Source organism: Bombus vosnesenskii, unplaced genomic scaffold (assembly GCF_011952255.1).
Source record: "Bombus vosnesenskii isolate JDL3184/JDL3185 unplaced genomic scaffold, Bvos_JDL3184-5_v1.1 scf7180000013305, whole genome shotgun sequence".
NCBI classification, from domain to species: domain Eukaryota; kingdom Metazoa; phylum Arthropoda; class Insecta; order Hymenoptera; family Apidae; genus Bombus; species Bombus vosnesenskii.
Window position 1 is genome coordinate 2,334,362 of NW_022882954.1, and position 15,279 is coordinate 2,349,640.

Consider the following 15,279-nt stretch of genomic DNA (forward strand, 5'->3'; position numbering starts at 1 on the left):
ACGTCAATTCTATCATTTTCGTTTTTTTTCATTTCAACGACTGTATATGTACAGTTCCAATTATTCTCAACCATGGCCTTGCTTGTATAATTCCTATTTCGTTATATAATTTTTGAATAAATTGCCGAAAGTCGAATTTACGTCGAATTACACTCGTACAACGTTTTCTACACAAAATTCTTGAAAATAAACGATGCTCGCGAATGAACGTTAATCTGTGCACAGCAAGTTCGAACATTTTGTAAAGTCATTTCGTGATTAATTGATCGAAAATACTATGGACAAAAAAATGATAACTATAATAACGAACGCTCACTGTTAATATTCTAAAATAATGAAAATCTTCACGATATATATTTCAACTAAATTATTACTCCATAAAATATTATTAACTTGATTATCGTTACTTTGCATATAAGTAGTAAATTTGTATATCATATGTTTCAAACTTATTTACATATCATCTCTGATTTTTCTTGAAATGTATATGCCCATATGAAATGACGAAATAAAGTCATATATAAACCATGACAGTCTTAAGTAATACAGCAATAAATTACAAATGTTCGTCAGTATCGCTAGTCAGAAAGCTAGCGATGGGGACCATCGGATTTGTTCATGACGTTTTTGGTCAGGAAAGTGAGAGCAGTATGCAATCGAATTTAATTGATTTATTTCTTTAGTGTGGTGAATGTTTGTTTGTTAGGTTATGTCCTTTGTGAGATCTGTTGGGTGTTTCCTTGTTGATCTTCTTTTTATGATGCCCCGACCGTTTCCGCTGCCAGTCGGTTCGGGTGCGTTGCTATTCTTTCTCTGTACCTTCTTGCACATCTGTTAATCTCCACCTTGACCGTTGGTATTCCCAGGTCTTTCCGAATGTCCTTGTTTCTAACGTACCATGGCGCGTTTGCTATTGTTCTGAGTATTTTAGATTGTATTGCCTCTATTTTGGTTATATGGCCCCATAGTCCAAATTCGTTTTATGACCATTTTATATATTAAACGGAGGTTGGTGGATTAGGAAGGGTCTTAGCCGCCCGCGATAGAAAGTTGCTATTAGGAAGCATCGTACGTGGGAAAACCTAACATTCCCTTGTCAAGCCGTGGTAGACAATAGTCTTCAGAAAGTGATTTAGAAAAAGATATTTGTTCGGTCTGAAGGACCTTAGCAAGCAAATTACTGGGATTTATGACGGGTACTTAAGGCTATTGAGGATACGTCGTAAGGATGAGCGAACATCTGATGTCCGGCTGGCCCGCGATATATGGCCTGGTCTAGGTAGACGGTCGCCCGACGTAACAACGGCGATTTGCCCAACGTGACGAGAGACCGACACGTATGTCGGCTAACGGATAAATTACAACCGATGCTATTGTACTACAAATACTAAAAGCAAGCACAGTGATAAAGTAGTAACGAATGACTTTCCATGCTCTGGGTGAACCAGAGGATGGAAAGCCATTAGTAGTTGCCCTCTTCAATGGCAGTTTGCCGGGCCTCTTCGGCTCATAGCCTCTTGTTCGGGCGCGATACCCGCTGAAACTTACATTCTAGGCTCGAAACTTTCTAAATCGCAAACCAAAAAATAACTTACAAAGGTGAAATAAAAATATAAATCGCGAAAGCTGATTCAACCGCACATGGACTGACCAACGATCGCAACAGTGGTCGTTGCCCATTCGCATATGCGTGCTCGAGCGATACATAAACGTGCGTACCGAGACCCACTCGCGACCACGACCGCGCAATTCAAAATACCGATAGGCAAAACCATAAACGAGTGGCATTCCCCACTAGTTCTAGTTTTACTGTCGATTTTTCAAATTAGATTCCCTGAAACAGGTTGGTCACGCGAAAACGCGCCTACCCGACCAGAAACTGTGCCAACCTGCCCGGGCCTACCTACTTATTATACGCAACAGACACGCCAGAAAGTATGCTATCTATCCTACCTAGCCCTATATTTAAAAATGGCAATACAGGCACACCAACACATTCACTTCACGATTCTCTCGCATACCACCCGGGCGCAAGGACCTACGCTAGAGAGGACGTCCCGAGACGCCTCCGACACCCGAGTTCAGCACGCTACTTGCACACTCTAATTTACGTACCATTTACCTGAAATCGCCTTACGAGGGCTAGCGACCATTGCGTACAACACAATAAAACTAATCCTCGATTTTAACTGCAAATATTCGTAATTCAAAGAGTGTATCTATTTTTCAGGAAAATTACAGATGGTACGAAATTTAGTACCATTTATTATAATTTAACAATAAAATTACTAATACCGATATCTACGATTCGCCGTATTTCATAGGAAATCTGTTTTCGCCGGTTGTGATCAAAATGATTTATATTTTTTACTGCTTAAATTTATAGCAAATGAAATAGGCACTAAAACGACGCAATTCCACAGCCTACCCAAACACACTATGTAGAAAGTACGTCGTGCACGATACACTAACGCATCGTCAGTCGCTTAGAAATTGTTATGAAATCAATAGTCATCGTACTCATTGCCTTTTCCTCGCTCAAGTAGCACCTGGGCACGTGAGTGAGGTCCTGGCAATAAACACGGAAATGGTTAAACCTGAAAATCCTAACTAAAAAAAAGAATTAACTCGTCTATTTTGCATTTAACGGGCTAATCTTTCTTCATTTTCTATTCTCGAATTTTATCTCAATTACTATCACTGTATGCTCTACATTATTAATTTAATAAATTACCAAAATACCAATATTGAATTTACTTATAGAGAAGAGCACGAATAAGATGAACGCGATATGATAATTCAATCAAATAACTGACTTTTGTGAATTATTGAAATTCCATTACAAAAAGGACAAATTGACAATGAATAAGAAATTGATTTAATAATTGACTCAAAGTTAAATATTAATGCAAACAATCTCAGGCAATTTCTTCGTCAAAGCACATTTTCGAAAACACGAAAGCAATGTACAAAACTTTTTGCTTTGATTCTAAAATTTGCCTGTCGCGAAGTTTTTTCTTGCACATAAAATTCAATACATTTCTGTACGGCAGGTTTGAACTTTAATATCTCTATATGTATATTTTAAATTATTCAAAATACTCTAATTCAAAAATGAAAGGCAAATAATTAAATCCTTTGAAATAGTGGCATCAAAGAAAAGAATGTGAGATAAAAAATGACTTACTATTATTAAATATGCAATAATTGCAATTTTTAATGCAACAAAGTCGGGGAGTATACGATTTCGTCATTACGAAATATTTAATCGAATCATTCCAATTCTCCGTAAATATATATTTTTAGTATATTTCGATTTTGAAAGTAATTATAGTGAACATATCTTCGATCAAATTAATGGTTAATATAACATCGTTTGTATCAGGTGGCATCATTATTAATATTACTAATATAAAATTTATTAGTATCGTGTAATTAAAAAAACAAAAGCAATGTGCAAGAAAACCTATCCTAAACTAATAAATAATACATAGGAAAGGGAGACGTTACTACTCACGCGTATAATAAATACCCGCGATCACTGCGCTCGCGAAAAATTCTACGTAATACAACCAGTCACCCGTGTCGATTCGGACCTTTCGTCCTACGACATGACTGAATAACCAGAGGAACAAAAATGCATACGACTCACGATAAGATGCCAGGAACGTAGTCATTCACTGAATAATCGTAATCACTAATCAGTAGTCATTCACTAATAATCAGTAATCGTGAAGACTGTTATCAAGGAGGAATCATGCAATCCCATGGAAGAAAGCTGTAACGAGGCATGGAATATTATAATTCGCTCTTAAGAGTAATATTGATTATTTGGAAAATTTGATCTAGTGGAAGATTAATCTCTATTGATTTCTATTGAAATTTTAATGACAATATTCGATTCAAAAATGACAAATTTAAATACAACGAATAGGATTAAATGAAGTATAGATTACAAAATTACTTACATTTACATTTACATTACTACACTTACAAGGTCGCTTTCAGGAAACAGGAGCAAGACGAAGAAGTGATAAACTTTTAACAATATATAAATTATTATTATATATGAATAATATATATGTGTGATTAATTTATTCTGAAAGCTATGTGATGATTAACCAAACAATTTGAGATAATTAAATATAAATAATAAAATCTAAATGAAAGTGTTGATATAGACGAGATATCGCGCGAGTTTTCGCTCCATAAATTTTAACAGTTGAATGTCACCCCGCGCCACGCATCTCCTTTAAATTAACAGTGGTGAGGACTTCACAATCTTCTACGCCAATGAGAATGCTCGATTAAACTTTACAATATTTTCCACCAATAGGGACGCCCGATTTGACTTTACAATATTCTGGGCCAATAGAAACGCTCGTTTTTCCCATATAGGCGCGTGCTAATTTAACCTGGTCAAATAAGCATCATATAACCAATAATTAGTCAGTAATCAAATAGTTGTAACGTGATCATAATTAAATTGATGAGTAGAAAACATATTTAAAATAATGTTCATTAACAATTAAATTATGTTCGTAATGGAAAATGTTCTGTGCCTCACCAATGATAGTATGTACATATGCATTTGTACTCACTTTTATACAAACTGAATGAATAAATTATTGATTATATAAAATGGTCATTTTGAATAGAAGATACTATGCTCTCAATTTTTTTTAATTTCGTCACGTTCTAACTGAATAAATGATTTTATCTCCAAAGTCGTTAATAACAAGTTCAGGCAAGAATCTTTAGTAACTGAATTTGTAAATTTGAATTTGAATTCAAATTTGGAACTTAACAAAGGGGAATCTTTTTACTTCCTGCTTTGCTTTTAATTTAAAGATCTAAGAATATTAATCTTCTTTCGTACTACTAGGATAAAGTTAACTGTTCTGAACGAGCAAAAGTTACACTAAATAATTTTCTCACTTACCAAACATTTGTTTAACATTGCATATGCTTGAAGAAAATAAATTACATCTTGAGATATGTCCAACTTATATTTTGTACAAAAAAAATAGTTAGAAAATTAAAACACATTTCAATACAATCTTACAGGTATGACATACATAGTTCTAGACTTTATAGAAACAGAACAAACTGAAATAAAGTGAAATTTATAAAATAATGCAAATTTCCAAGGTAACTAGATGTCTTGATTTCTCACGTTGACCAATATAAAAAGGGAGGGAACAAGAAAGCGGGAAAGTCTGTTTCGGTAGATATTCCTGCAAAACACTAGTAATGATAGTGACGAGTGGCGACACCAATCTTGTGAACAAAAGAAATAATAGTGAAGCAACGTGCTTGGGCCATTTTAGCCATATAACTGCCGAAATATGATCATTCATACTGTGTAATTTGTTAATAGTTTATCATTCGCCTTCCTCATTTTATTGTTGCATAGAAATAATACAAATACTGTGTTTTTGTAATTGAATACACTTTTTATATAATTTCCATACAAATAGAAAACAAAATTACTAATATCAGCGTCGATCCTTTTTGCTGCCGACACAAATCATTGAAGCCTCATGTTTCTCTGCTGGTATTATTTTTAATGTTTTATACGCTATATGGATTTAAGGATGGATATTCGAAATGAGGTATGATATTTATTAATAAAAATTTTGATTACTTAAAACATAGAATTAATGTTATTCTCAATGATTTTTTTATTGTTATGGGATTTGAGGTTAGGTTTATGGTTAGAAGATAAAATTGAAACTATTATTGATCACAAAATTGTAACTAAAGAAATATATCATTTACATAATAGAATGTTGCGATATCGTGTAATTGTAGGAAAGGTATATTTATTATTATACAATATTATATTACTGTTATATTAAGTTATATTAGTTTAAATTGATTATCATTCCTTTATACATATATACATGTATTTTTGTAATATTTTGTAAATTCCTTGAAATTAATGTATATTAATAATTGTTTAATTAACAAAGAGAACAAAATAATTGTGTGTGTGAACTAATTTTAGTAACTGATTATTGATTGACCTGAAATTATTTCTGAATATTATACGTAATTCGTTTTTGTGTAATATAAATAAATTATATGATATGCAATGCTTCGCCATAAACAATATTACATAGATTATTTTAATACATTTTATTTCAATATTATTTCTTGTGATATTAAGATATTAAGTTTTAATTAATATCTTATTTTATTTCAGCTTGATTTCCAATTCTTAGATTTACATGATTTAAATGACAATGATAAGAATCATTTAATAGGTATTTTAAAATCCAATGTCGCTAATGACACCTTGAAATTGCCATGGGACACAGTTGAATCTGGTAATGACGTCAATGCTTCTATAACAGAAATTGCACAAGTTCATAATCAATGGTATCATAATGGTAATTCTTTTATTTACTTATTTATTCAGATTGTATATATCTTATATTTATTTGTGTATTATATTGAACTTTGTCATTCATTTAGCAATGCCACCACAACCCTCGTATACACAACAAATAATGTGTAGTGATTGGCAGGGACCAATTTATCCTGTTCCAACAGATGCTCATATACAGCCATTTATGCCTGCTATGACTTATTCTCATCCTGGATATAATCTTGGAAATGAAATTCATGATGTTAGTTGTAACAGGGAAAGTAATAGAAGGAACAACCGAGGAAGAGGAATAAGAAGAGATAATTTCAATCGTGGAATAAATCCTACAAATGAAATGCAATCAGGATATATGGGAGAGCAGGGCCAATTCCATCCACCATTATCTTTTGTTGTTATGTATCCAGATCAAACACAACAGCAACAATTCTCTGGTCATGTTCATTATCCTCCACTAGCTATATATCAGCCAAATATTCATACACATACAAATACACATCCTCATACGCAACCTGCTTATGGATATCCTCCATATCATCATCCTTCAGGAAATATAAGATGTGTTCGACAAGCACCACCTATGCTTTCTCAACCTACCCAAGAATGTACTAAAGTACAAGCTACAAAGTCTCATGAGAAACGAGTACAGAATCTTTACACACCAGTTAAGCAACCTTTTCATCAAGTAACTGAAGAGGATAATTCTTCACAGACCAATATAGTCACTACAGTTATAACTGTAAATAACAGTAAGGTAGAACAATGTACCGATAATGTAGATGAAAATACTGCCAATAGGAAAAATTCAAACACAAATGGGAAAGTACCACCCGTTAATGTTAAAATAGAGCATAACATTGTATCTACTGTAAATGAAAAATGCAATGGAGCAGAAAAAAATGATGTACCATGCGTGAATATTAATAGCAGTATTGAAGTGAAACAAAATGGAGAAACTGATAAAGAATATAAGAATGAAACTGTTTCTAGTATTAAAACTACTGTTGTTAAAACATTATCAAAACCAATTTGTAAAATTGAAAATGAAGCACATAAGGAAGATATTTCTAGGAAAAATGGGCAAGATGAAATTATTATTAAAACCCCAAGCAACTCTTCTAATGCAGCAAATACTCCAATAATTGTACCTGCTACACCATCCCCAGCTTTATCTAGCATATCTTGGGCTAGTATTTTAAAAAAAGGAAGTGCAGAAGCACAACAGAATTTGTCAAATTACAAACCAACAGCGCGTATTAATCCTCTGCCAATCACAGAGAATAATATAACATCACAAGTTTCAACGGAGAAAGATCAACCTAGCAGTACAATACTATTTACAAATGAAAATATTTCATCTAATATACGAAATGAAAGTAAAAATTCTCAAGCAGAATCATTACAGAATCATTATAATGATCCTATTGCCTTTCGTATGGGTGGTAAATATTGCTCAAATTTATTTATTTTAAATATTTTCTGATCTAAATACATCTAATATATCTTTAATTTCTTCTTCTAGAATTCTTATTAAGTTATCAGATGGATAAGCAAACTGTGAGTTTATTACCTAGAGGATTGACAAACCGTAGTAATTATTGTTATATTAATAGCATATTACAAGCTTTGCTTGCTTGTCCACCTTTTTACAATCTTTTAATGGCACTACCACATTCTAAAAGTTCCAATAAAATGTCTTCCACTCCACTTATTGATAATATGTAAGTGAAAATGAAATTTATTAGGATATCTAATGTAAATGTAATATTTCTGTACATTAAATTTAGCGCATATTATGTCATTTCGATAATGTTCCCTAAAATGTTTAATTATTTTTTATGCAGGATCAAATTTGTACATGAGTTTACACCTTTATCAGATGGTGCTCGACTAGCCAGGAAAGATCGAGCAAATAAACGAGGGGAAGATTCAATAGTAGATATACAAAGTGGAGTGGCCTTTGAACCATTTTACGTATATACAATGTTAAAAAATACGTCAGCTGCGGGCGTATTTTCTGTGGAAGGGCGGCAAGAAGACGCAGAAGAATTTCTCTCGTGCCTTCTGAATGGTATCAATGACGAAATGCTTGAAGTATGTATGATCTTAATTAACATTCGTCTTAATGTGAATTTTGATAGCATAATATGGATAATATTATTTCTTTATTCCAGCTTATAAAACTAGTAAATAACGATCAAAACGTAACAAATAATATTGAAAATAATATAACTTATAACAATGGAGAAGAAGAATGGAAGGTAAAATACAACATATTTCAACTAAATAATTTAACAATTAATTATCGAAGAAAGGTATTAATACCAAGATTTGGATTGTAGGTTATGGGTCCAAAGAATAAAGGATCTATTACACGGTGTACCGAATTTGGAAGAACACCATTATCCGATATATTTCGTGGGCAATTGAGATCTAGAGTATCACGAGCAGGAGAACAGCCGACAGACAATGTCCAACCCTTTTTTACGTTACAACTTGATATTGAAGTACTAATACTCATAAAGAAATCCAATATAATATTGCAATACAATAATATATTAATACAATGTTTTACTTTTAGAAAGCAGAATCCGTGAAAGGTGCTCTCGAAATTCTTGTTGGGAAAGATCAGTTGGAAGGGATGACATGCAGCAAAACAAAACAACAGATAGAAGCTTGGAAGCAAGTTACTTTAGAAGAATTACCTGTCATTCTTATATTACATCTAAAATGGTTTGACTATAAACTCGATGGTTGCTCAAAAATTGTGAAAAGTGTGGAATTTCCAATTGATTTAAAGTTGGATAGCAGTTAGTAGACAATTTATTAATTCTTTTCATTAAATTTATAAAATTCAAATCAATTAAATTATCAAATTCATCTGTTACAGAATTCCTCTCGCCAAATGCTATAAAGAAACTAAATCCTAAGCAAAAGCATTATAAACTGTTTGCTGTTACTTACCATGATGGCAAAGAGGCAACAAAAGGTCATTATGTTACAGATGCTTTTCATGTGGGATATGGTGGATGGGTCAGGTATGATGATAGTTCATTAAAAGGTGTTTCTGAAAGTAATGTATTAAAACCTACACCTCCAAGAGTTCCATATTTATTATATTATCGACGATGTGACACTATTGGGAATAACCAGTCAAATAGTGGTAAAGCACGTTAAAGCAAAAAGCATTAATTATGAATATAAATAAATCTATATTCTGAGCCTAAAGAGGCAACTTGAAAGAATAGATTTTACAGGTTTGTGGTTCTTGTTGATATTTGTATCTAAGTACAGAGAATGTTTATTAACCAATATCATAAAAAAATAGAAAAGTATTTCTTTTCAATATGCTGTACTTCCATGAAACATTTGTACTAAGAATGTTGTTACAAGTTTTATGCATAGTTTTCTTGGTACGCGAAATAAATAATAGTTGAAGTTGAAGTTAAAGAAGAGTTTTGATTTTGGCATTCATAGTTCTATTGAAGTTAATAAGCGCTTACACATTACATTTTATCAAAATATTAAATGTCATGATCTCTTGTACATATCCTTCATACTCTGATTATGAATATACAATGTATAAGAAAAGGATATACATAATAATCTTGTAGAAAAGAAGGCAAAAATAGAGAAAGGTTTTTCTACTTTAATGACAAAATTTCTATGAAATGCAAATTTTATATATGTCTGAAGAAAGATACATCTTATGCCTTAAGTTATTTTTGTATATAACCTTCCTGCGCCCTTATAATATTCCAACCTGCCAATTATTTTTAGCATATATTAGTTTGATAGCTATTTTATAATTTAAAAAAAAGATAATTGAATACCCATTCAAAATACATATGTATTTCGTGATAATATTTCTTTATGCCATATTATTAAAATAAATATTTGGAAAAAGTAAAAAATAGAGATTTTGAACAAAACAAAATAATTGGTAAGATGGAATACTAACGTTATCAGTGAAGAAGATTGTATAAACATGAAATTTGTGTACAAAACTACCTTGTATGTGTCAAACTTGTGTCTTTAATTACAATTCTTTAAAAAAAAAAAAAAACAAAACAAAACAAAAAAAAGAAATACAAATATATTCATGTATTGCCATTTTATACATGTTAATACATGTAACAGAATACATTTTCTATTTTTTGTAATAAGTTTAGTGAATGAATTAATTTAATGACTACAAATTTGGTTGTATTCGTATCGTTATTATAAAAATACTCTAACAATTTCAAGATACTTATCAACGAAATATGTTAAAAGTATAAAAATTACTGTATACTTAATTGATTTTATGTAGGTAATGTGTTAAATGTTTTGTTTTGCTTTGGGCTAGTGTGTGTACGGTTTTACTCTCCTGTTTCACATCATTCTTCGCAAGTCTTTTTTAATTCTTTCTAGTTTATAAATATATTGATATTCATATATGAATATAATCTGTTGATAAAGCAACAAAATTCCCATTGCAAAACATCTTATTTAAATTCTATTTCTCACATAATGTAGATAAGAAATACTTTTAGTAAAATAATACTTCCTATGAAGATGTAAAAAAATATATATATATATATTATATATATATATATATTAAAATGTATATTTAAGATTTATAAAAATTAATAAAAATATGTATATATGTTATCAAAACTTGATTATCATTTACTAAAAGATATTTTTTATTTCAAATATTGACACTTGATTACACATATTATAATTACTTTTTTTTATCATAGCACTGTGACATTTAAAATTCGTGAAAAAATTACAACCATATAATATATTTTAATAAATAAAGAGTACAAAAGATTGTTTAATACTTATTAATTAATAAACTTACTATTAATTACTTATTTCTAATAGTTCTCAGTTATATAATATTTCAGTTATATATAATATTTGATTGTATATAATAACAGGTCTTTTCATTCTAGTTATATAATAACAAATATTTATTCTAATTATTTATATTCTATCTTTATTCTAATTATAAATAAGACCCTTAATATTTAACAGTTTTGTTGCATCTCATAATATATCATGTAGCTTTAAATCCTACAGAATATGCAATAGCTACGAACAATATCATACAGATATAAAAAATATATTGAGGAAATGATATATGCTAAAAATGTGGGAGACAAACTTTACCAGCAAATAATTCTGAAATTACTGTTATCCACAAAGCTAAAACAAAAAGTATATAAGAAATGCCAACTTGATGTGAATTTGGTAACTGATATGGTTGTCCACCAATCTCATCAATGTGAAAACCCATTGGAAATATAACAGCTGCTAAGCAAAACAGCACCACTAAAATAAAATCTTATATTTTTTATGTAAAAAATTCATTTTTAAAAGGTAATTAACATTATTAATTGCACTTACTAGCTGTAAATCCTACCCATCTTGCATAGGAAATAACATTACGATCCCAATGAGAAGTAGCTAATAATATTATAGTGGCTGTTATTAAAATGCAGCCAACAAAAATACAAATAAGAGCCATAAACCATTCTGGTTCCAAATTTGAACTGTAACAAACTGGAGGTCTATTATATAAAGTCATACATGACCACATTAGTCCTAATCTTGTATCTCCTAAAAAAATTTTACTTTGTGAAAAGAACTTATACTTAAATACATATATATTACATTATATAAATAATAAAATTTCTTACATTATACCATTAAAACCATGTAATTACTAAGAAATAAATAAAAGAAAAATATAATTTCTAATCACTCACCACCAACATCAGTAATAATCCAATCAGGCATAGCCAGACTGACAATTGCAAATATATCGGCAGCAAAAAATAATGTTCCCGAAATAATTGTTAACTTATCCATTTTGTATTAATAATAATTAAATAATTTTACTTTAAGTTACTAAAAATAGTTAGTATCATTGATGTCAAAACGTTATTTTCTAATAATTGGGACAAAAGTAATTTTATTTCGAGGTTTGTTTTATTATGCTATTGATGTCACTTCGTTCGGAAGTACACAGTTTTCTAACCTAAACACTCGTGACATGTAATACACACTTAATAGTACATACATATGTACCTATGTGTATGTATGTATGTATATATATATATAAAAGTAAGTACATATCTTATATTATTAAAATAATATAAAAAGGTACAAAAAAAAAAATACAAACAGTGAATTAATGTATATTTATTAAATAACAAAATTAATATAATTAATATATATTATTTTTACACAAGTAAAAACACGATTTTTTACAAAAAATAAAATACATAATCATGTACCCATTTTTATTACATAATTTATTAAAATTTTCCTATACAACATTGTGTCTCATGAAATTAAAATATTCCAAATTTAACTATAAAATACCTTAATTTCCAGTTAAAGTGTATTCGAATATATAGAATAATTTCGACGTTTAAATTTCTTACAATTTGGTTCAATCTGTATGAAATGATTATCACCTGCAAAATAAATAATGTGTCTTACTACATAAAGAATGGTGAAGACATTATAATTAAATAGTAATACATCACTCACCATCACCTGTACAATCATGATTTACTGCTGATGATAAATTGTTAAGACTTTCATTTGTTGTATCCTTACTGCTACTTATTTCTGATTCTTGCTCTTCACTATTGCTTTTTGGAGATAAATTTAATGGCGATGTCCGATTAAATGAGTCACTAGCTAATCTTCCATCAAATGTAGAACTTAAAACATTATCTTCATCAAAGGAAATAGAAATTTCGTGGGAGCTAGATATATGTTTTCATTATTAATGATTTGTTTGATTTCAATTCGGATTTACTACAGAATCTGGGTTGTAAAATTTTTGGCTGAATGTATCTTTCAGTAGATATTTCAAATCGCTAAAGCCGAAAATGAGGATCATTTATCGCGGAAATGAACAGCTTTAAAGATTCATGCTTATTATATTTGACCGACAAAGATCTTAATTATAAAAATCCGTCTAAACTGTTGCCTTACGACGACCAGAAAATAAATAATAATCCAGACCTAATTCAATACTCACGATTCAAATGTATACAGAGAAATAAATTTTAAAAAAGGTCACGTTAAAAACCACGAATTCGTCACACAAAAAAAGCTGAGCACAATTTTCTATGCTTCGCTTTCGCGAAAAACGATCCCCATTTTCGGCTTCAACAACCTTAAAAAGTATCATTCCAGCCGAATAATTGCAGTCCAGATACTATAGTAAAGCCTTCAGAGTTCTTTTGTATTACTTACTTTTGTATTAATAGTAGTAAAACAGATGGATCGTCAATACCCAAAGTATCACAAAATTGGGTTGTTTGACTATTTAGTAGCAATTGTGGTGATACCACTGACACACCTGTACAATCAGGATTATATGATTTTACAGTTTGTGTAAAATTCAATGGAATTTCTAAATTACAGTTAAATTTTTTTAAAACCATTGCTTTCTCTTCTACGGTTGGTGTAAATACCCATCTAGTATTACCATATTGTCCAGGCATATAGTGAATTCCACTTTTGACACTTAATAAATGATTTGTTAAATATAATATTGTTAACCATTCTAAGTCATAATGTAATTTCAGTGGTAAATCTGAATTATGTTTAATTTCAAGTACTTGAAGAAATTTTCTTTTTGGGAGACATTTATCTAGAGCTAGAAATTTAGTTACTCTTGTTCCTCCTTTTTCAGTAACAAGAGCTGCAAATTTACAGTGTAAGTGAGCAGAAAACCAATACTTTGGATAATGATGTTCCAAAAGTTCCATACTTGGTGGACTACCAAGCACATTATTCTTGATATCATTTCTACAATAAAACAATAATATATTGCAAACACTCATATATTCAAAAATTGATATATTTTACATAAGTGGCTTTTATTATCTTACTTGAAAAAAGGTTTTTCTTTTAATAAAACATTTTCATTTCCATATTTAGTTATGCCTGATGGCCAATCATGTGACAAGAAAATATCAATATTACCAGTAAGCTGTAAATGATACAAATCATAAACAAAATGAATAATAATGAACATAGAACAATAATAAATAACAAAATAAAAAATAATATGATTAACGAAAAAGTTGTTCTTATGTTACTTTTATAAAATCTATGTCCAAAATATGAAAAAGTAGGTATTATCAATGTATTACCTGTTTTAATCTAAATATCTCTAAATTTCTGATATGATATACACTTCTTATCGTGTTTTCAGTATATGGTGGTTTTTCATGATGTCCCTGCATCCAATGTTGACTTTTATATATACCTGATAATCCTGCAATTCTAATACCACCTATTGTTATTACACTGGCATATCCTAAATAATAAATATTAGGAGCTACCCAACCACCATATGGTAGTTCTTGAAGATAATTGGAAGCTTCATGATTTCCCCCAATAAATATTGTTAACACAGGAGCAACTTTCTCACCAGAATAATATCTATAAAATTTGTAAGGTTCTTAAGGGCTTCTTAAATAACATGACAGATAAAAAGATAATTCAATTTATCTAACCGTTTCAATTTTAATAACATATTGGGTTGGCAACTCACTTATAAAAGGTACGCATGTCTTTATATTTATCAGATATTGCCATACATTTTAAATCACTCAAATTTCTTGTTGCTTGGAAATCTCCACAACAAATAAGTAAATCTATTTTTTTCCCACTAACTTTTTCTATTTCTTGGATAGTCTCGTAAATAATATCCAATTCGCCGTGTGCACAACCTTCTACAGCAATTCTCATCTTTCTTTCTAAATATCCTTCATTCAATTCTTATTATATATTATATATTATATATATTTCTTATGTATTATGATAGTTCTCGATGTGGTAAATGACACATTCATATATTTCTCACT

General features: G+C 30.1%; 3 protein-coding genes across 5 annotated transcripts; 1 reads left to right on the forward strand and 2 right to left on the reverse strand.

Annotated features, from left to right (window-relative positions):
• The first annotated feature begins 5,585 nt into the window (after nucleotides 1–5,585).
• Nucleotides 5,586–10,457, forward strand: LOC117234472 (ubiquitin carboxyl-terminal hydrolase 10-A). The gene is made up of 9 exons (XM_033495714.1): nucleotides 5,586–5,615; nucleotides 6,209–6,395; nucleotides 6,481–7,833; nucleotides 7,914–8,112; nucleotides 8,236–8,485; nucleotides 8,566–8,652; nucleotides 8,734–8,898; nucleotides 8,973–9,201; nucleotides 9,282–10,457. The coding sequence occupies exons 1-9, from the start codon at nucleotides 5,586–5,588 to the stop codon at nucleotides 9,566–9,568; spliced, it is 2,787 nt and encodes a 928-aa protein (XP_033351605.1). The 3' UTR covers nucleotides 9,569–10,457.
• Nucleotides 10,458–11,430: 973 nt separating this feature from the next.
• Nucleotides 11,431–12,488, reverse strand: LOC117234499 (uncharacterized protein C16orf52 homolog A). Of its 2 annotated transcripts, none has more exons than XM_033495789.1 (3): nucleotides 12,151–12,488; nucleotides 11,789–12,001; nucleotides 11,431–11,713 (listed from the first exon to the last, which is right to left on the reverse strand). In XM_033495789.1, exons 1-3 carry the CDS (start codon nucleotides 12,251–12,253, stop codon nucleotides 11,526–11,528), a joined length of 504 nt encoding a protein of 167 aa, XP_033351680.1. In that variant the 5' UTR covers nucleotides 12,254–12,488; the 3' UTR covers nucleotides 11,431–11,525. The 2 variants fall into 2 exon arrangements, with proteins under 2 accessions (XP_033351680.1, XP_033351679.1); XM_033495788.1 differs by having other exon boundaries at nucleotides 11,431–11,725.
• Nucleotides 12,489–12,688: 200 nt separating this feature from the next.
• LOC117234480 (lariat debranching enzyme) lies at nucleotides 12,689–15,205 on the reverse strand. Of its 2 annotated transcripts, none has more exons than XM_033495744.1 (6): nucleotides 14,929–15,020; nucleotides 14,563–14,854; nucleotides 14,299–14,399; nucleotides 13,658–14,215; nucleotides 12,941–13,161; nucleotides 12,689–12,864 (listed from the first exon to the last, which is right to left on the reverse strand). In XM_033495744.1, exons 1-6 carry the CDS (start codon nucleotides 14,946–14,948, stop codon nucleotides 12,782–12,784), a joined length of 1,275 nt encoding a protein of 424 aa, XP_033351635.1. In that variant the 5' UTR covers nucleotides 14,949–15,020; the 3' UTR covers nucleotides 12,689–12,781. The 2 variants fall into 2 exon arrangements, with proteins under 2 accessions (XP_033351635.1, XP_033351634.1); XM_033495743.1 differs by having other exon boundaries at nucleotides 12,693–12,864; nucleotides 14,967–15,205.
• Between the last annotated feature and the right edge of the window lie 74 nt (nucleotides 15,206–15,279).